Source organism: Mesoplodon mirus, assembly GCF_964341445.2.
Source record: "Mesoplodon mirus genome assembly, chromosome: 10".
Taxonomy (NCBI): domain Eukaryota; kingdom Metazoa; phylum Chordata; class Mammalia; order Artiodactyla; family Ziphiidae; genus Mesoplodon; species Mesoplodon mirus.
Window position 1 is genome coordinate 48,961,076 of NC_138986.1, and position 25,447 is coordinate 48,986,522.

At 44.3% G+C, this 25,447-nt stretch overlaps 1 protein-coding gene across 6 annotated transcripts; it reads left to right on the plus strand.

The window, feature by feature from the left end:
- Positions 1–9,129: 9,129 nt before the first annotated feature.
- On the plus strand, positions 9,130–25,238 carry DDO (D-aspartate oxidase). Of its 6 annotated transcripts, XM_082634346.1 has the most exons (6): positions 9,182–9,211; positions 10,323–10,385; positions 11,062–11,237; positions 16,198–16,306; positions 19,868–20,044; positions 23,809–25,238. In XM_082634346.1, the coding sequence occupies exons 3-6, from the start codon at positions 11,066–11,068 to the stop codon at positions 24,374–24,376; spliced, it is 1,026 nt and encodes a 341-aa protein (XP_082490472.1). In that variant the 5' UTR covers positions 9,182–9,211; positions 10,323–10,385; positions 11,062–11,065; the 3' UTR covers positions 24,377–25,238. The 6 variants fall into 6 exon arrangements, with proteins under 6 accessions (XP_082490471.1, XP_082490468.1, XP_082490472.1 ...); XM_082634345.1 differs by lacking the exon at positions 10,323–10,385 and having other exon boundaries at positions 9,130–9,211; XM_082634342.1 differs by having other exon boundaries at positions 9,167–9,211; positions 10,323–11,237.
- The last annotated feature ends 209 nt before the right edge of the window (positions 25,239–25,447 follow it).

Sequence of the window (25,447 nt, forward strand, 5' to 3'; positions counted from 1 at the left end):
TTTGAAACAATGGTTTTGTAAAAGTAGAAGAAATAAAAAGCAAGATGAGAATTCGCATTTTTTTTTACACTGCTTTCTTATTGCCACAAAATATTTTTCCGTATTTGTTCTTCTGTGTCACTGATTCTTGCAGGCCTGAGGGACTGCTACACACTCCCTTCAGTATCAGGATCCCCTCCCCCCAACACCGGGACTGTCGACTGGGAAGAGGAGGGGGCATGTGAGAGTGTGTTTCTTTTGACAAAGCCACTCGAAGATTCTATTTCTGATATTCATTCCTCTCTTAGGAGAATCATAGCTCTAAATTCAAGTTTTCAAGTCATTCAGAAATGCCCCATCAAACAACACTTGTCTAACCATAAAAATTATAGCTACACAAAAAGATATCTTGCTTTCCAGCACCCTGAAGAAAGAGGGCTTGAATATGCAGACACATGTGCTTGTGTTTGGCCCAATTAAGGGACACACATCTGCTAGGGGCCAGGAGTGAGTTTTCTAGCCTAACAGTCTGATTTTTCCTAAATTTACCAAATTCTCTCCATAAGTCTCATTCCCTGTACATAGAAGCTGTGGCATTTTAGTGTATTGCAAACTTTTTTTTTTAAAGGGAACTTGATTTTTATTTATGTATGTATGTATGTATGTATGTATGTATGTATGTCTGTGTTGGGTCTTCATTGCTGCGCGGGCTTTCTTTAGTTGCAGCAAGCAGGGAACTACTCTTTGTTGTACGCAAACTTCTTATTGCAGTGGCTTCTCTTGTTGCAGAGCACAGGTTCTAGGCACACGGGCTTCAGTAGTTGTAGCTCGCAGGCTCTAGAGTGCAGGATCAGTAGTTGTGGTGCACTGGCTTAGTTACTCTGAGGTATGTGGGATCTTCCCAGACCAGGGCTTGAACCTGTGTCCCCTGCATTGGCAGGTGGATTCTTAATCACCGCGCCACCAGGGAAGTCCCCAAACATTTTAAGTTTGTAGATCATCTAAGAAATTGACATCTGGATGTGTTCCCAATATTAAAAAAATTTTTTTCATTTATTTCTGATCTGGTTTTTATGATTTCTTTCCTTCTGCTAACTTTGGGGGGTTTTTGTCTTCTTTCTCTAATTGCTTTAGGTGCAAGATCAGGTTGTTTACTCGAGATGTTTCCTGTTTCTTAAGGTGGGATTGTACTGCTATAAACTTCCCTTTTAGAACTGCTTTTGCTGCATCCCATAGATTTTGGGTTGTCGTGTCTCCATTGTCATTTGTTTCTAGGTATTTTTTAATTTCCTTTTTGATTTCTTCAGTGATCACTTCGTTATTAAGTAGTGTATTGATTAGCCTCCATGTGTTTGTAGTTTTTACACATCTTTTCCTGTGATTGATATCTAGTCTCATAGCATTGTGGTCGGAAAAGATACTTGATACGATTTCAATTTTCTTAAATTTACCAAGGCCTGATTTGTGACCCAAGATATGATCTATCCTGGAGAATGTTCCATGAGCACTTGAGAAAAATGTGTATTCTGTTGTTTTTGGATGGAATGTCCTATAAATATCAATTAAGTCCATCTTGTTTAATGTATCATTTAAAGCTTGTGTTTCCTTATTGATTTTCATTTTGGATGATCTGTCCATTGGTGAAAGTGGGGTGTTAAAGTCCCCTACTATGATTGTGTTACTGTTGATTTCCCCTTTTATGGCTGTTAGTGTTTGCCTTATGTATTGAGGTGCTCCTATGTGGGGTCCATAAATATTTACAATTATTATATCTTCTGCTTGGATCGATCCCTTGATCATTATGTAGTGTCCTTCTTTGTCTCTTCTAATAGTCTTTGTTTTAAAGTCTATTTTGTCTGATATGAGAATTGCTACTCCAACTTTCTTTTGATTTACATTTGCATGGAATATCTTTTTCCATCCCCTCACTTTCAGTCTCTATGTATCCCTAGGTCTGAAGTGGGTCTCTTGTAGACAGCATATATATGGGTCTTGTTTTTGTATCCATTCAGCCAGTCTATGTCTTTTGGTTGGAGCATTTAATCCATTTAAGGCAAATATCGATATGTATGTTCCTATTACCATTTTGTTAATTGTTTTGGGTTTGTTATTGTAGATCTTTTCCTTTTCTTGTTTTTCCTGCCTAGAGAAGTTCCTTTAGCATTTGTTGCAAAGCTGGTTTGGTGGTGCTGAATTCTCTTAGCTTTTGCTTGTCTGTAAAGGTTTTAATTTCTCCATAGAATCTGAATGAGATCCTTGCTGGGTAGAGTAATCTTGGTTGTAGGTTTTCCCCTTTCATCACTCTAAATATGTCCTGCCACTCCCTTCTGGCTTGCAGAGTTTCTGCTGAAAGATTAGCTGTTAACCTTATGGGGATTACCTTATATGTTATTTGTTGTTTTTTCCTTGCTGCTTTTAATATTTTTTCTTTGTATTTAATTTTTGATAGTTTGATTAATATGTGTCTTGGCATGTGTTTCTCCTTGGATTTATCCTGTATGGAACTCTCTGTGCTTCCTGGACTTGATTATCTATATCCTTTCCCATACTAGGGAAGTTTTCAAGTATAATCTCTTCAAATATTTTCTCAGTCCCTTTCTTTTTCTTTTCTTCTTCTGGGACCCCTATAATTCGAATGTTGGTGCATTTAATGTTGTGCCAGAGGTCTTTGAGACTGTCCTTAATTCTTTTCATTCTTTTGTCTTTATTCTGGTCTGCAGTAGTTATTTCCAGTATTTTATCTTCCAGGTCACTTATCCGTTCTTCTGCCTCAGTTATTCTGCTATTGATTCCTTCTAGAGAATTTTTAATATCATTTATTGTGTTGTTCATCATTGTTTGTTTGCTCTTTAGTTCTTCTAGGTCCTTGTTAAACGTTTCTTGTATTTTTTCCATTCTATTTCCAGGATTTTGGATCATCTTTACTATCATTACTCTAAATTCTTTTTCAGGTAGACTGCCTATTTCCTCTTCATTTGTTTGGTCTGGTGGGTTTTTATCTTGCTCCTTCATCTGCTGTGTGTATTTCTGTCTTCTAATTTTGCTTAACTTTTGGGGTCTCCTTTTCTCAGGCTGCAGGTTTGTAGTTCCTGTTGTTTTTGGTGTCTGCTCCCAGTGGCTAAGGTTGGTTCAGTGGGTTGTGTAGGCTTCCTGGTGGAGGGGACTAGTGCCTGTGTTCTGGTGGATGAGGCTGGATCTTGTCTCTCTGGTGGGCAGGTCCACGTCCGGTGGTGTGTTTTGTGGTGTATGTGACCTTATTATGATTTTAGGCAGCCTCTCTGCTAATGGGTGGTAGTGTGTTCCTGTCTTGCTAGTTGTTTGGCACAGGGTGTCCAGCACTGTAGGTTGCTGGTCGTTGAGTGGAGCTGGGTCTTGGTGTTGAGATGGAGATCTCTGGGAGATTTTCACTGTTTGATATTACTTGGAGCTGGGAGGTCTCTGGTGGACCAGTGTCTTGAACTTGGCTCTCCCACCTCAGAGGCACAGGCCTGACACCCAGCTGGAGAACCAAGAACCTGTCATCCACACGGCTTAGGATAAAAGGGAGAAAGAAAGAAAGAGGAAAAAAAGGAAGGAAGAAAGGAAGGAAGGAAGAAAGCAAACCAAAAAAACAAATCCAGCAATGAAAACAAGTGCTAAAAACTACACTAAAAAAAAAAAAAAAAAAAAGGACAGACAGAACCCTAGGACAAATGGTAAAAGCAAAGCTATACAGACAAAATCACACACAGAAGCATACACATATACACTCACAAAAAGAGGGAAAGGAAAAAAATATATATATATCATTGCTTCCAAAGCCTACTGCCTCAATTTGGGATGATTCGTTGTCTATTCATGTATTCCACAGATGCAGGGTACATCAAGTTGACTGTGGAGATTTAATCCGCTGCTCCTGAGGCTGCTGGGAGAGATTTCCCTTTCTCTTCTTTGTTCGCACAGCTCCCAGGGTTCAGCTTTGGGTTTGGCCCCGCCTCTGTGAGTAGGTCGCCTGAGGGCGTCTGTTCCCGCCCGGACAGGATGGGGTTAAAGGAGCAGCTGATTCGGGGGCTCTGGCCGGGGAGAGGGAGGTGTACGGAATGCGGGGCAAGCCTGCAGCGGCAGAGGCTGGCGTGACATTGCAACAGCTTGAGGCGCACCCTGTGTTCTCCCGGGGAAGTTGTCCCTGGATCACAGGACCCTGGCAGTGCCGGGCTGCACAGGCTCCCAGGAGGGGAGGTGTGGAGAGTGACCTGTGCTCGCACACAGGCTTCTTGGTGGCTGCAGCAGCAGCTTTAGAGTTTCATGCCCGTCTCTGGTGTCCACGCTGATAGCCGCGGCTCGTGCCTGTCTCTGGAACTCATTTAGGCAGTGCTCTGAATCCCCCCTCCTCGCACACCCCGAAACAGTGGTCTCTTGCCTCTTCGGCAGGTCCAGACTTTTTCCCGGACTCCCTCCCGGCTAGCTGTGGCGCATTAGCCCCCTTCAGGCTGTGTTCACGCCGCCAACCCCAGTCCTCTCCCTGCGCTCCGACCGAAGCCCTAGCCTCAGCTCCCAGCCCCGCCCGCCCCGGCGGGTGAGCAGACAAGCCTCTCGGGCTGGTGAGTGCCGGTCGGCACCGATCCTCTGTGCGGGAATCTCTCCGCTTTGCCCCCCGCACCCCTGTTGCTGCGCTCTCCTCCGCGGCTCCGAAGCTTCCCCCCTCCGCCACCCGCAGTCTCCGCCCGCGCAGGGGCTTCCTAGTGTGTGGAAACCTTTCCTCCTTCACGGCTCCCTCCCACTGGTGCAGGTCCCGTCCCTATTCTTTTGTCTCTGTTTATTCTTTTTTCTTTTGCCCTACCCAGGTACGTGGGGAGTTTCTTGCCTGTTGGGAGGTCTGAGGTCTTCTGCCAGCGTTCAGTAGGTGTTCTGTAGGAGTTGTTCCACATGTAGATGTATTTCTGATGTATTTGTGGGGAGGAAGGTGATCTCCGCGTCTTACTCTTCCGCCATCTTGAAGGTCTCCTCCTTTTAGCCATTATTGTGGTTTATCTCCCCATTTACTTGGATCATCTTTAATGTCTTTCAGTGAAGTATAATTTTCTCCATAAATCATGCACATTTCTTGTATTTATTCCTAGGTACATATTTTTATTACAACTAGAGATGTTAAGTTTCTAATATATTTTCTACTGTTTATTGTGGGCATAAAGGGGGGTGCTTGATTTTTCTATGTTGCTCCTGTATCCAGCAACCTTGATAAAAAGTGTTTTTAACTCAAAAGGAAAAAAAACCCACTTTACTGGGAGAAAAATTGGGCTTTACAGCATAACAATTCACAAATATGTCATACACGAAGCCAAACATACTTTGTTCCTCTAGCATTTCTTAGTATGCACAGCTTTCTGATTTTATACTTGAAAAACAGTGATGCTGCATATCTATAATAGTTTGAAGCTAGTCATACGTAGCACATCAAACCTGTCTCTGGTTGTAAACATTTCAAGGAGTACTTTACCACCACATTGGAAAGCTCAGAAAACAACCCACATACAAGTAGGTAAACTTCAGGCAGGTGACCTTGTTACCAGTTCTGTTTAACTGTGGACCATACATCAACTTGACCTCAACAGGCAATGAAGTGTAAGGGGCAGTGGAAGCACATGGATTAAAAAAACAAACAAACAAACAAAAAACCTGGCTATCAGCCTTCTCACTTGGGCAGATCAACCTCCCTTTACCTCAGTCTTCTCATTTGATAATTCAGGATCATAATAAAATGTCGCTCACAGGACTGAAAAGATGAGATACTATATCTACATCATTTAATGCCACCCTGCACAGTCCAGATACTGTACCATGCTGTTTCTCCATGCACTTTATACGACTCCACCATGCAGTCAAGGAGAGTGTGGCAGGCGTCCTGTCCAGCCCTGGTCTTGGCCAGTTGACATTTGGAGCCCATGATGCTGTCCCTGTCCGATTTGATTGTGTCCTACAACGTATAATATGTTTCTCCCTTGAGGACTCTGCAATTTAGATTGTTCTGGTGATAGTTTTGGCCCATAATAGCTGCAGGAAGACTTACTGTGAAGCTAATGAAGCACAAACTTCAGACTCACTTCCCTCACTTGCACGGGCTCTTGAGAAAGACCTTAGCAACTGGTTTATTTGGTTATAAATCTTGGTAAACTTTGTAAAAAATTTGCAAAAATAAGATCTATTCACTGCAATCAGTTAAGACCACTATCTCTTTCCACTCTGTTTTCCTTCTGTAAGATTTCCCCTCTGTCAGATGACATCAAAGTGGTTACAGACATTTTGTTCATGATTTTGTGTGTGTGTGTGTATATATATATATATATATATATATATATATACACACACACACACACAAAAGAGGGCTTAAGCCTGTATAACTTCAGATCCCAAAAAAGCTGAATCTGCCCTCCTCCCCCCACCCCCCGAATCTCTCTTAATAGCTATGTTGTTAGGTATAAGTTCATATTAAAAATATACTCTCCGAACGTATTCAATTGAACAGTCAGTTCTGAGGGGCTGACCTGTCCCCTTTTGATCACTCTTATCAAATACTTACCACATACTCAATACAAAGGGTCCATTCTGTAAAATGGCGTTATGCAAAGGAGGTACATAAATTCTTGTGTTGGTGAAGAGGAATATTTTCTTATTTAAGATTGTGAATTCTGACTATGGAAACCAGTCTGTGGTATTTCCCCCCAACAGAGTGTCTGGGAGTTGTGGGTGTTCATGTCTTATCTGAATTTGCCATGAGTCAGTAATGGCTGCTCATTTTATCTCTGAAGCCCACACTGTACCAGTATATACTGACAGCTTCTTGTTCCCTAAGTAACTTCATCTTCTTCATTCATTCCCTGCCTCTCCCTGTGCCCACCTACCCCATCAGGGACCAAACGTTAGAGATTTTCTTGGATGTACAGGTAAGTCTTTTTTTTTTTAATATTTATTTATTTGGCCGTGTAGGGTCTTAGTTGTGGCATGTGGGATCTTTTGTTGAGGTGTGCAGGCTCCAGAGCATACAGGCTCCATAGTTGTGGTGCACGGGCTTAGTTGCCCCATGGCATGTGGGATCTTAGTTCCCTGACCAGGGATCAAAACTGCGTCCCCTGCATTGGAAGGTGGATTCTTAACCACTGGACCACCAGGGAAGTGTCTGTACAGGTAAGTCTTAAAAGTCTTATTTTATAAGGAAGAAAGTGTTCAATTATAGACTCTGCTCTACTTTTGTGTCCCAAGTCAGAGCTAAGCCAATGTATCATAGACTCGAATCTCCCTGAACTCACCCCTCCCATGCTTCCCTGCCCCAACCTGCAGCCATACACTGCTGAATCCCTGGTCCCATGAGCCTTGCTTCCTCAATAGCCTCTGAAGAGACTATTCAAGTTCCATTGGCTTGAGGCCCTTGATGTACTGGCAAACTAACACACCAGCAAGGCTAACATGTCTCGAGCCATTGACGCCCATGGAGAACAGAGCAGGAGGGGCTGGTGGGCAGGGAGGACCCCAACACACTGCACAGGTGAGGCTCTGGGGACCTCCAGAGCCCAAAGTAAAAAGTTCCTGAAAAATTGTTGGAGAGGAGTGTGAAGCTGAGCTCGCCTGCAGTCTCAGGGAGATCACATCAGCTCCTGGACTTCAGCACCTTGGCAACCACAAGTCTGTTCTTTATGTCTGTGAGTCTATTTCTGTTTCTTAGATAAGTTCATTTGTGGCACATTTTAGATTCTACATATAAGTGTTATCATATGGTATTTGTCTTTCTCTTTCTGACTTACTTCACTTAGTATGATAATCTCTAGGACCATCCACGTTGCTGCAAATGGTGTTATTTCATTATTTTTTATGGCTAATATTCCACTGTGTATATATACCACATCTTCTTTATCCATTCATCCATCGATGGGCATTTAGGTTGCTTCCATGACCTGGCTATTGTAAATAGTGCTGCTATGAACATAGCGGTGCATGCATCTTTTCAAATTATAGTTTTGTCTGGGTATATGCCCAGGAGTGGGATTGCTGGATCATATGGTAATTCTATTTTTAGTTTTCTGAGGAACCTCCATACCGTTCTCCATAGTGGCTGTACCAGTTTACATTCCCACCAACAGTGTAAGAGGGTTCTTCTTTTTCCACACCCTCTCCAGCATTTGTTATTTGTAGAAGGAATTTTACACATCTTAATTCAGCAGGTGCTCACAAAATTAGTTCATTTCCAATTTTCAAATGGGGAAACTGAAACTCAGAAGCAAGGTGACTTGTTCAAAGTAAAACAGACAGGTCCCCTGACACCAAAGTACATGCTTTAGTTAAGACTTTGAGCCTTGGAATCTAACACTCAGATGAAGCTTTGCCACTTAAGAGACTTTGGGCCTGTCCTTAGTCTTTTGGAGCCTCAATTTGCTCATTTATAGAGTGGGAATAATAATAATAGTACCTACCTCATAGGGTGATTGTGTTACATGGTATCATGAATGTGTCTGGCACAGGGTTAATGTTAAATACATATTAGTTACAATATTATTATCATTATTCTGATACTTCAAACTGCTTCCCTATAAACAGACTCACTGACTGTAAAGTGTCTACCACACAGTGGACACTCAGCAAATATTTGAATATGTGGGCTAAAGAATCATTTGATTCTTATCCTAGATTAATTCCTGAATCATTTTTTCCAGCTGCAATCAGGTCATCGTCTTAGTGATCAACAATATTATTCTGCCCTCACCGAACCCCACTCCCACCCCCATCAGCTGACTCAGCAGAGCCAGGCACCTACAGGAGAGGGCCGCTAACTCCGGGCAGCCAAATGAGGAAAACGTGTCTGCTTCTGGATGGAACATGCTGGAAGTTGGACAGGTTCACCCCTATTTACCACGCTTACAAATCAGTTGGAGAAATCCCAGATGTGTGGCAAGACAGAGGGTTTGTAAACCAGAAAGAGAAGCGAGGGCTGCCAAGCATGGACCAGCTTCCGGAGATCAGCAGGCTGCAGCTCCACGGACGAGATGAGGTCAATCGCTCCTTTCTCCAGGGTAATAAGTGACAGAGACAGAGGCATGTGGGCCAATGGAGATTAAGATTAGAGGGAATGTCCTTAATAAATCCCCCAATGGGAAGCAGTTTTGCTTTTTCTGTCTCTCAGGACACTAGACCAACCACTCACTGGGAAAACAAGTTTTGGTGCCAGAGCCTTCCGTGGGTTCCAAGGCTGCCTTTTCAGAGACAGGTACTTGAATGCTCCTGCTTTCTGCTCAGGGGTGGTTCTGGACCTACTCCACGAGTTTGGGGGGTGTGTCTAAGTGGGATCAGGTGACAGAGATTAACAGGTCACTGGACCAGAATGTACCCACTTTGCTGGGTCACTTTTCTTTTCCCTGGTAGCTGGATATTCTCAGCCACAGGTTACTTTCCCTTTCAACTTAATTTATTTGAGCTATTTTGAGAAAGTTGCTGGGAAGGGGAGGCCTTGTGAAATAGGAAAGCCGGTAGGGGATAGGTGTCTGCTTTCTACTTCTAGGGGCCACGCACAGGACTATGCTCCTCAAGCTTGCCCCCCATCCACTGGTCTGCTCCTTGCCCTGGACCCTTCCCTTCTCTTCCCTCTGCCCTGGCAATCCTGTTCCTTCTCAGCTAGACAGCCCACTGGGGAGCAGTCAGATAAAATTATGGCTGAGGAAACTGTATACTGCTTGAGAAATGGAAATAACACACACTAAACCACTTTGGAAGACTTTACAATATCTCAGTGCCAGAGATCTTCAGAGACGGAAGTGAGCGCTGACTGCCTTTGCTGTACTCAGTGGAGCGAACCATGCCACTCCCTCCTGAGAAAAGATGAATTTTACATGCAGGTGGCCATGATTTGTACCACGTGACCTGATGCCCTGGCTATTGCTGACTGGACAAGGAAGGGCACCTGTGCCAAGGGCAGATTTATAGGCTCTGTCAGCCCAACAAGCTGGGCTGGGGCTAGAGCTTTGTTTAATAGGGATGGTGATGACCAGTTGGACTAATTGCATTTTCTCTCTCTGGAGTTTCCACCTGAGACCTATTAGGGGAAGTTAGCTGGAACGAGAAGTGGAAAGATAAGCAGGGAAGCATGGGGGGACACGGGAGCTGACAGTGGAGAGGGCTCAGTGGACTCCTGGTGCTCAGAGGTAAGGCGGTGGGAGAGTGTTGAACCCTCATCAACCCTCTGGTTTCCACCCTGGGTGCCAGTCTCAGGATGCCCAGCCCAGACCCCTGGATGTCTGTCTCCTGCATTTCCATATGGACTCTCAGAAGAAGCTCCCTTTACAAGACAACCTCAGTGCATCTCTGTCCTTTACCACCCACAGGATCTAATAAAGGATTCACCTGGCCTGGTTTACAGATGAGGGCGTGGAGGCGAGGAGACCATGGTTAGCTCCCCAGGTTACGGAATCAGAAGTCGAGTCCACGAAGGAATCCAGCCTCCTTACCTGGAAAGCCTGCTCTCAGAGGATGGGGTTTCAGGGCAGGGGTTTTTGTGGGAGGAGTGGGTTTCCAGTTAGAGTGAAGATCAGGAGAGATGCTGAGTTCTGTTGTTCAGACTTTGTGTCACATTGTTATAATTAAAAAGCAGTTTGTAAACAGGAACAGCTGAGTTCTAAATTGCCCCTGGGTCTGGGTCGTGCCCTCTCAGTGGCTGCTCCTCAGGAGGTTTCTGGGAGCAGATGCAGCAGCTCTGCTGCTCTTCTCCACCTCGCTTATTTCACCAACCTTCCCTAGGCCGTGTCCACAGGGAAAATCATTTAGGAATGAGTAGAAATCCACCCCCAAGGGCAGACTTACTCAGCTGTCCTTTGTTCTAAAGGCAACTCCAGGCAGGTTTGGGACTAATGTCTAAACTCCATGGAGACCTTGTTGTCCGTACCCTGACATTTAATGGAAAGAGGGCTTACGGGGAGCTCTCTTTATCTCATGAGAAATGCTGGCAAGAAAGGTCATATTTGGAGAGGCTGTGGACCTAAGGAAAGAACCTTCAGGGCCAAGCTTTGTACTGGATGGAGTAACTCTTGAAACAAGGTTTGTAGCTCACGCTGTGCCTCCTCACAGGCCCATGAGTACAGTACGGATTGCAGCTGTGGGAGCTGGTGTGACGGGGCTCTCCACCGCTGTGTGCATCTCCAAACTGATCCCACGATGCTCCATTACAGTCATTTCAGAGAAGTTCTCTCCCGAGACCACGAGTGATGTGGCAGCTGGAATGCTTATCCCTCCTGTTTATCCAGGTGAGAAAGAGATTTCTGCTCCTCTGTCAGATATGATGGACGTTAGATAGAATGGCATTGGTGGAATTCTGTTGACAAAGACAGCTGGATGTTCACGTTAGTGTAATGTGCACTTTTGACATCTTGTTGGTTCATCTGTTAGGAAAGGCTCAGTTATGCAGCAAGACAGAGAGAACCTTCAAATCTTAGCAGCTTAAAAAGCAAAGGTTTATTTCTTGCTCATACTGTATGTTGATTGAGCATCAGCAAGGGTTCTGTTCATCACTCAGGGGTCTAAGCTGATGAAGCAGCCAGAGCCTTGAATGTGGTCAGTACCTGTAGCTGGGGGATTGAGAGCTCTGAGGGGTCTTGCCTTAGCAATGAAAGGTTCATGGCCAGGGAGCAACATTCATCACTTCTGGTGACAGCTCACTGGCTAGTGCTAGTCACATGCTCCCACCCTTCAGAAGGAGGCCAGGAAGTGCAATTCTGTAAGGCTCCCAGAAGGTAGACAGCCAGGGTATTTGGTAAACAGCACCAATGGCTACCAAAGTTGGTAACTGGTAACTCAAAGTCTTTCTACTGATACCAGTAGTGACCATCAAGTCAGAAAGTACTTGTAATGGGGCTAACATTATCCTCACTTCTAAGCCAGTTTAAAAACAGTCAATATGTATTCAGGACTAAAAATGCATTGATTTTTAAAATAATTAATTAATTAATTAGTTTATTTATTTATTTTTGGCTGCGTTGGGTCTTCGTTGCTGTGCGCGGGCTTTCTCTAGTTGCCACCAGCGGGGGCTACTCTCCATTGCATTGTGCAAGCTTCTCATTGTGGTGGCTTCTCTTGTTGCGGAGCACGGGCTCCAGGCGCCCAGGCTTCAGTAGTTGTGGCATGTGGGCTCAGTAGTTGTGGGTCGAGGGCTCTAAAGTGCAAGCTCAGTACTTGTGGCGCACGGGCTTAGTTGCTCCATGGCATGTGGGATCTTCCCAGATCAGGGCTTGAACCTGTGTCCCCTGCATTGGCAGGCAGATTCTTAACCACTGCACCACCAGGGAAGTCCCAATGCACTGATTTTTAAAAACACTTTCATGCGTCCTTTCCATTCTGTATTCTTCATACGAAATGAGAAGAGGAGGAAATAGCATTAAATAGGAAACAAAATCACTTTGCAGCTAATGAAGTTTATACTCAGTGTCTTCACTTCCTCATTTCCACTCTCCTTTCTCCCCTTTAATTTTAGTTCTTATTTTTGTATCAAAGTTATACATGGACATAGTTTAAGCAGTCAAATGATTATAAGTTATTACAAAAAACCAGCAATCTGGACTTTGAAAATTGCCCTGCGCATTTAATCTGGAAACTCATGTCTCCAGTTCAAGATGCAATCTCTGAGTTACCCAATGGCTGATTCCTCCCTCCTGCCGTTTCTGCCTTTCTGTCCGGAATTGCTGTTTTGCTGGGCTTCCTGGACGAGTCCTCCCATTGGCTCAATTTTTTCCCCTTCCTATTTCTATCTTTTTCTCTTTCTATTTTACTTTCTGGGAGATTTTCTCAATTTTTTCTTTTCGTCTTGCTGTTGGATTTATTATTTCTACTGTAGCATTTTTAATATTCCAAAGATCACTTTTATTCTCTGAATTTCCCTTTGTTATACTATTTGTGTTCTATGGTTGCAATATCTTATCTTTCTGAAAACACTAGTAATAGTTTTAAAAGTTTTTCCTCCCTGCATAGTTTCTGTTGTCTCCAAGTTGTTTTTTTTTTTTTTTTTTTTTTTTTTTTGCGGTACGCGGGCCTCTCACTGTCGCGGCCTCTCCTGCTGCGGAGCACAGGCTCCGGACGCGCAGGCTCAGCGACCATGGCTCACGGGCCCAGCCGCTCCACGGCACGTGGGATCCTCCCGGACCGGGGCACATGCCCCCCGCATCGACAGGCGGACTCCCAACCACTGCGCCACCAGGGAAGCCCCAAGTTGTGTTTTTTTTATTTAATGTGCTCATTTTTCATGTTACGGGTTTTCCTTGGCCATGTGGTTATCTTTACCTGTCTGTTGACCTTTAAGAGCAAGATCCTAAACAGCTAATGGGAGTTTCTGGGTCCTTGCATAGGGCTTGTTGCCTTGAGGCTCACTGGAGTGAGATGGGAGTGCTGTTTGGTTGGAGAACCTCTGATGTCATTATATTTAAGTCTTTCTTCTTGGGCAAGTCATGTTCCCCAGAGAAGAGGCTTCCAGTCCCCTGGCTGGGGTGGGTGAAGGCCTGGCTGGCAGCATTCTAGAAGGAGGAGGAGAAGAGGTCTGAGGTCTCAGCATGTGGTTTGCACATGTTTCCTTAACGCTCTTGTTTTTACTAGGGTATTCTTGCCTTCGCCTGCACTTGGTGTTTTCCTAGTCCAGAGACACCCCCTGCTTCACCTAACAGAGGATAAACCCATTTCTGCCAGGGTGGGGAGGGCAGTGGCCTCACTATTGCAGTCCAGGAACTTGGCTTTGTCAGCACCCATGATGCTAGTGTACCTCTTGGGAGCTGCCTTGCAGGAAACAAGCACAGGAGCCTGGTGTGTTTGCAGAATGCTAGTTCACACTAGACACCTTTCTTGTGACCAGAGTCCTTGTGTCCATCTCTCAGGCATCCCCTTGTATGCATCAGGCCCAGGTGAATGGTGAGAAGCCTGCCTGATAGTCATGGAATCATCTTCAAATAAGGAGGCTCACCTGAGAGTTCATTCAGGCCACTGAGGCCCAGCTCACCCTTTGGCTGGGTGATTGGGGCCCCTGGATCAGGGTCTTTCTCTCTGGCGCTGCTAGATAGACTTTGGTTTTCTCTCTGGGCTTCTTTCAGACCAGCCCCAGTGATGAAAATCTTCTGTACCCATAAATGTCAATACCATATGGGGACCATACTGTCCCATAGGTTTGTTGTGAGGATTAAATGAGTTAATACATGTAAAGCATTTAGAACAGTGCCTGGACATAGTAAGTGCTATGTCAGCCCTTGCTATTATTATTACCGCTACTCTGGCTACAGTTTTCTTTTACCAGCACTTGAACATGAATTAGGTCCCAGGCTTGCTTTACCCACTGTTGAACTAGAATTGTCTATTCTTTTGGGGTGACTTTTGCAGTGTGTGAATAGCAGTCACTATTTTTTTTTTTTTTTTTTTTTTTGCGGTACGCGGGCCTCTCACTGTTGTGGCCTCTCCTGTTGCGGAGCACAGGCTCCAGATGCACAGGCTCAGTGGCCATGGCTCACGGGCCCAGCCGCTCCGCAGCATGTGGGATCTTCCCGGACCGGGGCACGAACCCGTATCCCCTGCATCAGCAGGCGGACTCTCAACCACTGCGCCACCAGGGAAACCCACACTATTTTGTTTTTTAAGGTTTGGAGTGGGAACGGGGGTGTGCATTTCAATACAGCCTTGTACACTGCCTTAGATTGTTGGGGTATAATCCATATGAGGTCTAATTTAGTTCTTTGCAGTTTATTATTTATTTCCTCCTTATTTGTAAACCAGTAGACCCAGTCTGCAATTTGGGGAGTGTTGAGTTCACACGGGCATATGTTTAAAGACAACAGCACAGGGCCTCCCTGGTGGCGCAGTGGTTGAGAGTCCGCCTGCCGATGCAGGGGATACGGGTTCGTGCCCCGGTCTGGGAGGATCCCATATGCCGCGGAGCAGCTGGGCCCGTGAGCCATGGCCGCTGGGCCTGCGCATCCGGAGCCTGTGCTCCGCAGCGGGGGAGGCCACAACAGTGAGAGGCCCGCATACCGCAAAAAAAAAAAAAAAAAAAAAGACAACAGCACAGATCCACTACTAAAGAAATATTTACTGGCTCCTGAACAAGTGAATTGCTTTCAAACCTGCTACTGAAATGCCCTCATTCACCTGGAAGCAGGATGCCTCCAGGGGCTTTTCATCTCTACCATGAGCTCTAGGGACATCTCTCCAAGCAAAGCTGACCCAGTATCCTCTCTGCTCAGTTCCCCCATCTCCTCTGTAGCAGCCCCTCAGGATTACTGTTCCCCAGTCCCTGGCCTGACCCTGGACTCTCTCTCATGACCTTCCCACAGGGGTCACACGGCCAAATACTTCATCCACAGTTGGATTTGTCAGTGCTTCTGTGTCATGCTTGCTCTGTGTACCTACACTGGACACTATTATTTTGGGGCTTGAACCCTGACCCGTATTTTCTCCCTGGCAGGCCTGGAACCCTTCCAGAGCTATGTCCAGGTCCAATCTCTTGTACACAGGCAGGGATGCCTGGGGGATAGGGGGTACTGGTCCACAGAACTCTGACAGAGAGGTGTGGTCCCTGCACACCCCCTGGTGACCCCAGGAATGCTATTCCAAACTGGTCTATGATTCCATGGAATGGAGGGGGATGGAGGTAATGGCAGCCTTGGGTGGGGCTGTAGGGAGCTCAGTTCCACAATGCAGGCCTTGTTGCCTTGTATCAGAAGGGTGAGCAATCTTGGCTTCCCACTGATGTTCAGTCTGTTCTTCGACCTGGTTGATCTGGGCCCCACAGATCTCCCCTTATCTCCTGCCATGGTTTCAGCCCTCAGCAAAGAGGCCCTGGGTTCTTTCTCCTATCATCTCGACTGTGTGGCCAGCTGGATGCCTCAGCCAGATTGGCTACCTTGGCTCAGATTGGTTATGGACCTTTCAAGGGCCTCTGGAATATGCCTAGTGCCAAAGGCCAATACGCCCTTTCCAGCTGGCCCGCATGTTAGATTTTTCCCTCATTGGTTGATTTCCCCTCTGTTGATTAATAATTATATGAACCGACCCTGACAGCAAGTGTCAACATTCAAAACTCTGGTGGCTGACAGATCCTCCGCCACAGTGTGGTACTTTATCTAATTGTTCCTTCCTGCCTCTTGAGTTTTTCCCAGTTTGTAGGAAGAAGCTTCTCTGAAGATGGTCATTGTCATTATTTTCCTTTCTGTTCTGCTTTGCTTTTCTCCACCATCACAGACACACCCATTCACAAGCAGAAGCAGTGGTTTAAAGAGACCTTTGATCACCTGTTTGCAATTGCCAATTCTGCAGAAGCTGAAGATGCTGGTGTTCTCCTGGTGTCTGGGTAAGAGAGGAAATCTGAAGTTATTTTAGAATTTAGAGTGATCTTAACAGACTTTAGAGTTCAACAGAAAATATTACTGAGTACCTGCTGTGAGCAGAGTGCTGAACTAGTTGTAGGAGGATTGAGAAGAACATTTTAGGCTTTACTCCAAAGAACTCAAGAAAGACAAGTTATAGCATTAGACTTTTAAACAATAAACAACCATTATAGGGGCTTCCCTGGTGGCGCAGTGGTTGAGAATCTGCCTGCTAATGCAGGGGACACGGGTTCGAGCCCTGGTCTGGGAGGATCCCACATGCCGCAGAGCAACTAGGCCCGTGAGCCACGACTACTGAGCCTGTGCGTCTGGAGCCTGTGCTCCGCAACAAGAGGCCGCGATAGTGAGAGGCCCGCGCACCGCGATGAAGAGTGGCCCCCGCTTGCCACAACTAGAGAAAGCCCTCGCACAGAAACGAAGACGCAACACAGCAAAAATAAATAAATTAATTAATAAAAACTCCTACCCCCAACATCTTCTTTAAAAAAAAAAAACAAAACAACCATTATAGTTTCTCATCACAAATGCTATTTTGAGTTTCCTCAGGGAATATGCGGTGATTTACAAATATGGCTAAAAAAACATATAGCAGGTAAACACTGAGTTTGGGTTATATGAGGCTGATGGGGGCTGATGGAATGCAAACCGGTGTGATTGATATGGGAATGGGTGCAGAGGCCCAAGGCACAGGCACATCTTTCTTATTTGGTGCCCGTGGAGAATGAAGTATTCCAAAAAAGCAAATTTTATAGGTCACTAAAGTTACCTTTTAAAGTGCCATTTGGGAAAAAATATTTCTGAAATGGTTAGCAAGCTTCATTTGATTTTTCACATCCAATTTCAGAAGAAATGCAAAATTAAATAAAAGAGTTTAAAATATTAAACATTTCTAACACAAACTGGCACTTAAAATATGACAATACCTTTCTATATCTTCTCAAACAGAAATCACTAACCATGCTATCACTTCTAATTTATGACATACCACATACATTGTCTGTGTTATTCTATGTGATAACACAACTATGCCCTACAGCCTTCTGAAGAACAGGAATGTCTGCCTTTTACTAAGTTCTCAAAACCACTGCATCTTTTGTGCTGTTTAAAAAAAAATTGTCCTGTCTCCTCTTTTGAGTTCAGGCTGTCTGCTGACATTTTCTACTGGTGAATGTACCTGCATCAGGCAGATTTCTACCCTATTCCTCTTCTTGCTCTCCCCCACCATCACAAACACCAAACGATATTGATATCACTAATTTCTCAAAGTCCCTACCCAAAGGAGCAACTTGACTTCTCTACCTTCTGAAGATGGATTGAAACTGTAACTGTCTCCAGAGCCAGTTGATAAGCCACATAGAAACATCGTTGTCATTGATTTATGGTCACACTTTGTTTTTGTCCAAACCCAACACGACCCAGTTTAATTCACAAACATCAGATCTCAGTAATTTTTGGAAACAGTTGTGTCCAAGGTTCAAATGTCCTTTCAAGAGCAAGACTTTGCCACTATTGAGGATATTAAAAGGAATGTACTTTAGGCCATTCTAAAAAAGAGTTATGTATTTTCCTCATATGAATGATTTTTATCCCACTTGCTTCCAAAAAGTATTTGAATCAGTCAAGTGAAGATAAGGGCACAAATGTCCTATGCACCTTGGCATAAATATAAACTTTATTCTTCTATTTATTCCTTCAAAACAATTTTCTCAGCATTCACCAGTATCAGGTACTCTTCTAGGAATTAGGGAAATAGAAATGAGCAACTTAGTACATATTGCTTGGCATATAGTAGATGCTCAATAAATATGTGTTGAGTGACTTTTTAGGAAAGACAGACATGGTGCTGCCCTCATGTAGCTTATGTTCTGTAGGGAATATCCTAAATCTAATGAGTTACATATGAGATATGAGTCACCAAGGGAAGAGCACAGGGTGCTATGGAAGCATTTATCTGGAGAATAAACTTGCTCTGGTAAGTTATGAGAAGCCACTCAGAAAAAAAGTGATGTTTCAGTGGAGACCATCCACATGAGTGTAGGTTAGTCTGCTGGCCCTCTAGAGGTGAAGGGGACAGAGATAGGGTCCAGGGCAGAGGAGGCAGCATTCAGGTAGAAGCAATAGTACATGCATAGACCTGAATCTAGGGTGACTCTGGTGTGTTGGGGGGACTGAAAAACGTCTAGGGTAATGGAAAGCCATTGAGGGATTTACACAGTGAAGTAACTGATCATATTTGCATTTCAAAAACATTCTGTCTGCAGTGTGGAGAACAGATTTGTGGAAAGAGAGATGATGGTGGGATAGATTAGGCGTTGATAGTGGGCAAAGAGAACAGATGGATTTGAGAAATGCTTATGAGGAGATTAGATGGGACTTGATAATTGATGGCATGTAGGGGGTGAGAGAGGAGAGAAGGTCAAGGATGATTCTCTGGTTTCTGGAGTTAGCACCTGGGTGGATGGGGAAAGGGGGAGGGAAAGAGCAGTGGGCATGGGGTAAATGTCTGAGACATGGGGGTAGACTTCTCCAGTAGAGAGTAGGCAACATGGGTCTGGATCTGGTTTTGGAGCTCAGGAGAGAGAAGAGGGGTGGAGATGTAGTATTCTGAGTGTTTGGCCTATAGTATGATGGTGAAGACAGGGAAGAGGGCAATCTAGCCCAGGGAGAGTGTGCAGAATGAGACAGCAAGAGGGCCTGTTATAGAGACCTGCAGCAAACATTTATACCTTCCACAGGAACCGTATAGAATGAATTACTTAGAGATATAAATTCCAGTACATTAATTACCATAGCATTAGCAACCATGTATAGCACTCAAATGATTTCCCTTGCTACTTCAGAGCAGCCATGCTTTACAACATTTATTCCTATTGATGTAAAGAACCCGATAGTTATAAATCCAAACATATGCCTAGCAGCTATTGATAGCAAAGTTATAGGCTTCTTGTTAACAACTAATATCTTTCTAGCCTCATCAGCCCCAGCCATGACTGAACGATAACAAGGCTTCTCCTGACAACTCCTGGCTTCTCTTATCAAGAACGTAATGTGATGATCTACAACTTAATTCATAATTTGCAGCCCTGTCTCCTGCACCACCACCGTTGCTTGTTCTAACTTAGATATTTTGTTCAGAATTGAGGCCAACCTTTAAACTTTTGATGGTTTGCTTACACTTTATGTAAAGCATTGTGCAAAACAGAAAAATCTTTCCTCAAAAATGCATCATCATAAGTAAATAAAGAAAATCTGGGCAAGAGCTTTTTAGAAAAAGAGAGTTAAATTCAATCTTTAAAAGACACACAACTTTTTAAATGTCTTATTCCAGTGCTGCACCACCCACCCTGCCATGAACATTTTAAATTTAGCTACTGAGTTATCTGAACCTGAGAGAATTGAAGAATAATTTCTTTCTCTGTATGGGTATAAGAAGTGTGTTTTAAAAATGCTTTAGAGAATGTAACATGGAGTTCACTAGAAATTTCATAGAACTTCAGGAAATTTTTCCACTTAATGTGTTTGAGTTGGCAGATATTTCGGAGCATTCCTACTGAGGAAGTGCCATTCTGGGCTGATGTGGTGCTGGGATTTCGAAAGATGACTGAGGATGAGCTGAAGAAATTCCCCCAACATGTGTTCGGTCAGGCTTTTACGACACTCAAATGTGAAGGCCCTGCCTACCTCCCGTGGTTGGAGAAAAGGTCGGTTGAAGTGGCTCTTGGCTGCTTCCTTTGTCTGTCACACCCATAAATAACTTCATAGCTTCTCTGTGGTTCCTCAGAGCTCTTGTGCACTGTGTCTTGCTGTTCATTAATGGCTAGGGCTTTGTACAACATTCTGAAGACACTGTGTCACAAGGAGTGAGTCACACCCAAGTTAGTAACACATCCATCTTCTGCTTCACTGTGCACCTTGATGCACGATCTGGTCCCTCTGTCCCCACAAGTAAGACCCCCTCGCTGAAGCAGTATCTTACTTTGCTCATCCGTAAAGTGAGATGTTTGGAGAATATGCTTCCAGCTGTAAAATGATATGATTTACTCTAGTTCTTTTGAGAATCTTAGGCTTATTATAAGTTATTTTTGAATTTTTTTCTCATTAGTGAAAAAGAAAATAACCCCATTATTTTATTTTGTTATGAGCAAGAACTTTAAAAGCGAGGGCTTATCTAAATTAGGTAATTGCTTCCTTACCAAGTTCAGCCCCAAATTTCATGAACTTGCATTTTGGCTTGGTTTTCAGGACTTTCTGTTTCCAGTTGGTTAGGAAACACATCAAGGGTATTTTTATTTAAGACACATCAATAAATCTCTCTTTAGTTTCATCTTGAAATTGCAAGCATGTTGAGGGTTGTGAAACTTTGGCCCTTTCAATCCACAAGTCTGTATATTTGGTAGATGGATAGGAACAATGGAAATTATTGTGTAAAAGTTGGAAAAGTGACTTCAGGTAAGCAGTGGCAACAATGGCTTGGTCCCAGATGTAGGAGATAGGATAATTAATTGGAATAATTAATTAATTCCACAATTCTTTGTTGAACTTCTATGTATACCTAGCACTGTGCTAGAAGCTAGTCAAAAATGAAGGATAAAATATGATCAATTTTCTTAAGGAATTCATAGTCTATTGGGGATGATGGTGTATATATGTGTGTGCACATTGATATACATGTTAATTAACAATTACAGTAACACATGTGATGAGGGTTAAATACAAATTTATGAAGGTGGATTGGGAGTGCAGAGGAAGGAGCCTAAGTCTGTTAGGCACATGCCGGGAGCACCATGATATATTTTTGTAGCTTTATAAGTGCTCTTTTCACTTTTATCTCTTAGCAATTTATATGGGACTTTTTCTTCTTAAAGTGCCAGTTTCATAAAACCTACACTTTTGTACCTTGTCGCTGGCCCATAAACCCCTGTTGGTATGCTAAATTTAAACCACTGTATATCAGCTGATAAATGAACATTTGAGCCATCATGTGATGGAGTGAGCCATCATGTGATGGAGTTACCCATCAGCCAACATTCCAGTTTCAGGGCATCACCATCTTTTCTGAGTGGCAAGGTTGTGTGGTGTTGCATTTTTATCTTTATATTATAAAAATGCCTGGAAAAAGAACATTGGAATTGCTAATGCTATTGATACATAGTTGAGGTATCATATATCTTAATAAAATTCAGATAAGGGGAACTTATCAGGCAAGCCATAAGTGGCAGACCTCTGCTGTAAATATATGCATATTTATTTTGGACCACCCTCAGCCAGTTTCACACGAGAACATATATTACCTGAACAATTTGTTCAAGTATCACCTTCTAGAAAACAGGCCCCTTATTTCCATAATAACCTTATTTTCAAGCCTAATCTCTAATTGTGGGATGAAGGCCTGGGAAAAGTCTTGATTTTCTCTCATTAGTTGGAAGCCTGCTGTCAGCGTTTTACTTTCCTTAAAATAACCCTGAGCGAGTGGTTCTTTGTGCCAGTGGGAGCCACCTCCCGACTGCAACACCATCGGGCCTGGTGACCAGCCAGCTGGAGTCGTGCCTTGGAGCATGCTGCTTCCTGTCTGTTTTTAGGTGACAGAGTCAAGGAGAAGAGGTCTGAGGGGCTGCTCTTGTCCCCATAGAGTCCCGGGGAGGACTTTTTAGGTCCATTTGTTTGATATACATGTCCACCATGACAGTGGGTGGGGACATGAGTGCCTCAGACAGACAGTACACACAGTACACACAGTCTGTTGCAGGGAAGCCACGAGGAGACCCTCGTCCTAGCTGTCCCACCCCCGCCCCGCCTCCTGCTTTGGTACCCCCTAGGTCCCTGATACTTCATGCTTCCTCTTAAACCCCAATGAGGGGCCTGCATAGACAGTATGCAGGGGCCTCCTCTCTGTAAGACTGGTCATCCCCCCTTCCCTCAGGCCCTGGCACCTGAGCAGAAGGCCAATGTGGAGGAGGAAGAGGGTCACCCGTTCCCTTTACTCCTGAGGAAGGCTTTGTAGGGCTGGGACTCCTTTAAGCCCAAGGCAACCCTCTTAGGGCAAGGACTTCAGGCCAGGTGGGAAGCCAGGCAGCATGGTGGTGAGAGCGTGGGACCCCTGGGGCTCCCTCTGTAGGCTGCCACCCACTTTCCACCACGGGATGACCCAGCTGGGGAACCATACAATCCCTGCTTGTTCCTCACACCCAGGGTCTGTTATGTTGCCTCCTACGCCCCTTCTACACCATGTGAGTGTTCAGCCTGCAGCGTTCTGACTCAAAAACAGGCATTTCACTCAGCAAGCCACACAACAATGCCTTCAATTTAAGCTCTATCCTTCTGAAATAATTTTAATTTCCAGGAAAGAAAAAAAAAGTTTTTAACCACAAATTAGATCGTTAGTATTTTTCAAAGAACAGAAGGAATCATTCCCTTCTCAAAAAAAAAAAAAAGTATATCCAAGAATACCCAGAACAAACAAATAAACAAAACCCCCTGAGGGTTAATCAGCCATGCAGATCATGTTTTATATCTTTGGCCAGTGGAGTTATATTCTGCTGCTTTGTACTTGCCCTTCCAGGAAATGAATCACAGAGGCAATAAGTCAACTGAGCCTGTCTCTTCACCAGGCATCCTACCTAAATAAATCATCCCAGCTGGAGCAGGATGGTCCTGCCTTGGGAGACATTCAGAAAGCGGGGTGCCCCATTTCGGTGCTGGGGGCCCTGTAACATTGGTGCATTGCCTTCTTTCCAGCAGGCCACGCCTTATTCTGTGGCCCTGATAAGGGCCCTGCACTGAGCACAGCACTAACCACACTGAGCTGCTCTCCCTGCACTTTCCTTCCCACTCCTCTAATGAGTCCTCTCTGTTACTTTCCCTGCAGGGTCCCAGACTCTTGTCTCCTATAGCTTCTGTTCTCCTACTTGGCCTGACCTACTGCAGTGCCTATGCCACTCCCTCGGCAGTTGGACAGAAATATGGATTGTACATCAGGCATGTGACAGGTCATCCCTGCCTAACAAATGTCCAACTTGCAAAGGTCCCTTCCTGTGCACAGTAGACCCCTGCTCCTCCATGCCCAACACACCCCGGGAAGCCCCCAAGGCAGTAAATTTAAGTGCTAAATAAATGGCATGAATAAAAAGTGCTTGGGGTTTTTAAAATACCAGGTTAACCTGGTATTTATTTAGCATCTAGAATGATATAGGAACTCCATTAAACATAAAAAGGATGAAGCAGGTAGTTTGCTTTGAGTTTTTGAAATAGGTATTTATTTAATTAGGTTCAACTTTAGGAATCCCTGGTTTCCAAGGATGTGAGGCAGTCAGCTAGAATTTGGCCTGCTTGGGCCCTGGAAGCTCTGGAGGTATTTGCTCATTCGACGGTCTCCTCAGTTTTGTTTCCGAGTTCCTGTCCATCACTTCTGTAAGGGGTTGAGCAGGAAACTGCTATGGCTCAGTTCATGGTCTCTCGTTCTCCCCAGGCTAAAAGGAAGCGGGGGGATGATACTCACCCGACGGATAGAAGACCTGTGGGAGCTTCACCCGTCCTTCGACATTGTGGTCAACTGTTCAGGCCTTGGAAGCAGGCAGCTTGCAGGAGACCCGAAGATTTTCCCAGTGAGGGGTCAAGTGCTCAAAGTGCAGGCTCCCTGGGTGAAGCATTTTATCCGAGATGGGAGTGGGCTGACATACATTTACCCTGGTATATCCAATGTAACCCTGGGTGGAACTAGGCAAAAAGGAGACTGGAATCTGTCCCCAGATGCAGAAATTAGCAAAGGGATTCTTTCCCGATGCTGTGCCCTCGAGCCCTCTCTCCATGGAGCCTGTGACATAAGGGAGAAGGTGGGCTTGAGGCCCTCCAGGCCAGGTGTGCGGCTGGAGAAAGAGCTCTTAGCCCAGGGCAGCCAGAGGCTGCCTGTGGTCCATCACTACGGCCACGGTAGTGGGGGCATAGCCATGCACTGGGGCACTGCTCTGGAGGCCGCCAGGCTGGTGAGCGAGTGTGCCCAAGCCCTCAGGACCCCTGCTCCCAAATCAAAGCTGTAGGCATGAAATGACAGCAAATGGCCCCAGAAACTATTAATCAAAATATAATTTAAGTACCAGAAGAGATTCAAATAACTTTTCCATTGAATGAAAGTTTAATTGGACATGGCTTTGCTTTCAAAATTAGAAATGATGCAATATGTATCAGTAGACTTAAGATTAGTACTAATCTAACTTAGTACTAGACTTAAGTCTAGTACTAATGACATAGGGCATAAAGCTCTATTTTTGTTAAAAAATACTTGCTATACAGTAAGATTTCTTTTAGATCTCGTGTCCAAGGATCTATGCCAATTCACATGGTTGCAGGGATGTTTTTTGGCTCATAAATCCACAGGAGGAGATAATGTGTGGAAACACTTAACTCACTGTCAGTGGCAGAGCTGCCCATAATGCTCATAGGTTGCAGTCAAGTGAACACTATAATCCTTTAAAATTACACAGTGACATACAATTCAGGCTTATTCCATTTAGTGGAAGACAAAGCATGATTCCTGCTCATGCTAGTGGCAACCTCTACTTCCTCTCAGCTGGTACTGATGGTAGAACATAGGGATGATGTTGCCTACAGATGTGGCATCAACTCAGTTGCGGTCTGGGGTCAATCACCTAAGGGGTGTACTTTCCACTGCCACAAATGATTGAGAGCTGGTTTGTTGGATGGTTGACTTTGCCTGAGCATTTTTGAAGATTGAATAGTATGTGCAGCCAAAGGGCTAATTTGCTAATTAAAATGGAACAATCACTCTGAATAAAATATAAACAAAGAGTTTTCTGCAAGTTGTTAAAAGGTACTGGGGAGGAGTGGAAATATATCTCATGATAAAATGAGTTTGGGAATTGCTGAATTAATAAATTTAATCTGGATTCTTGACTGGGTCTTTAATCTGTTCATGTGTATTGTGAATTCTTAGGAGGGTTTTTGGCTGAGTGAATGGTAAAGGAGATGCTATTCATTGAGGTAAGGAAGCTTGGGAGAAATATATGTAATTATTTTTTTATGAGAATAGTCTGTTTTATTTGACATATTCTAGCACTGGGGAATTTCTAAGTTTGAATATTTCTAATTTA

Bases quoted from the DNA above. Each gene is read 5' to 3' on its own strand.
- DDO (XM_082634342.1), top strand. From the start codon at position 10,934: ATGCTGGCAAGAAAGGTCATATTTGGAGAGGCTGTGGACCTAAGGAAA. The intron at 11,238-16,197 runs GTGAGAAAGAGA...CCACCATCACAG, and splicing joins TATCCCTCCTGTTTATCCAG to ACACACCCATTCACAAGCAG. The intron at 16,307-19,867 runs GTAAGAGAGGAA...AATGTGTTTGAG, and splicing joins GGTGTTCTCCTGGTGTCTGG to TTGGCAGATATTTCGGAGCA.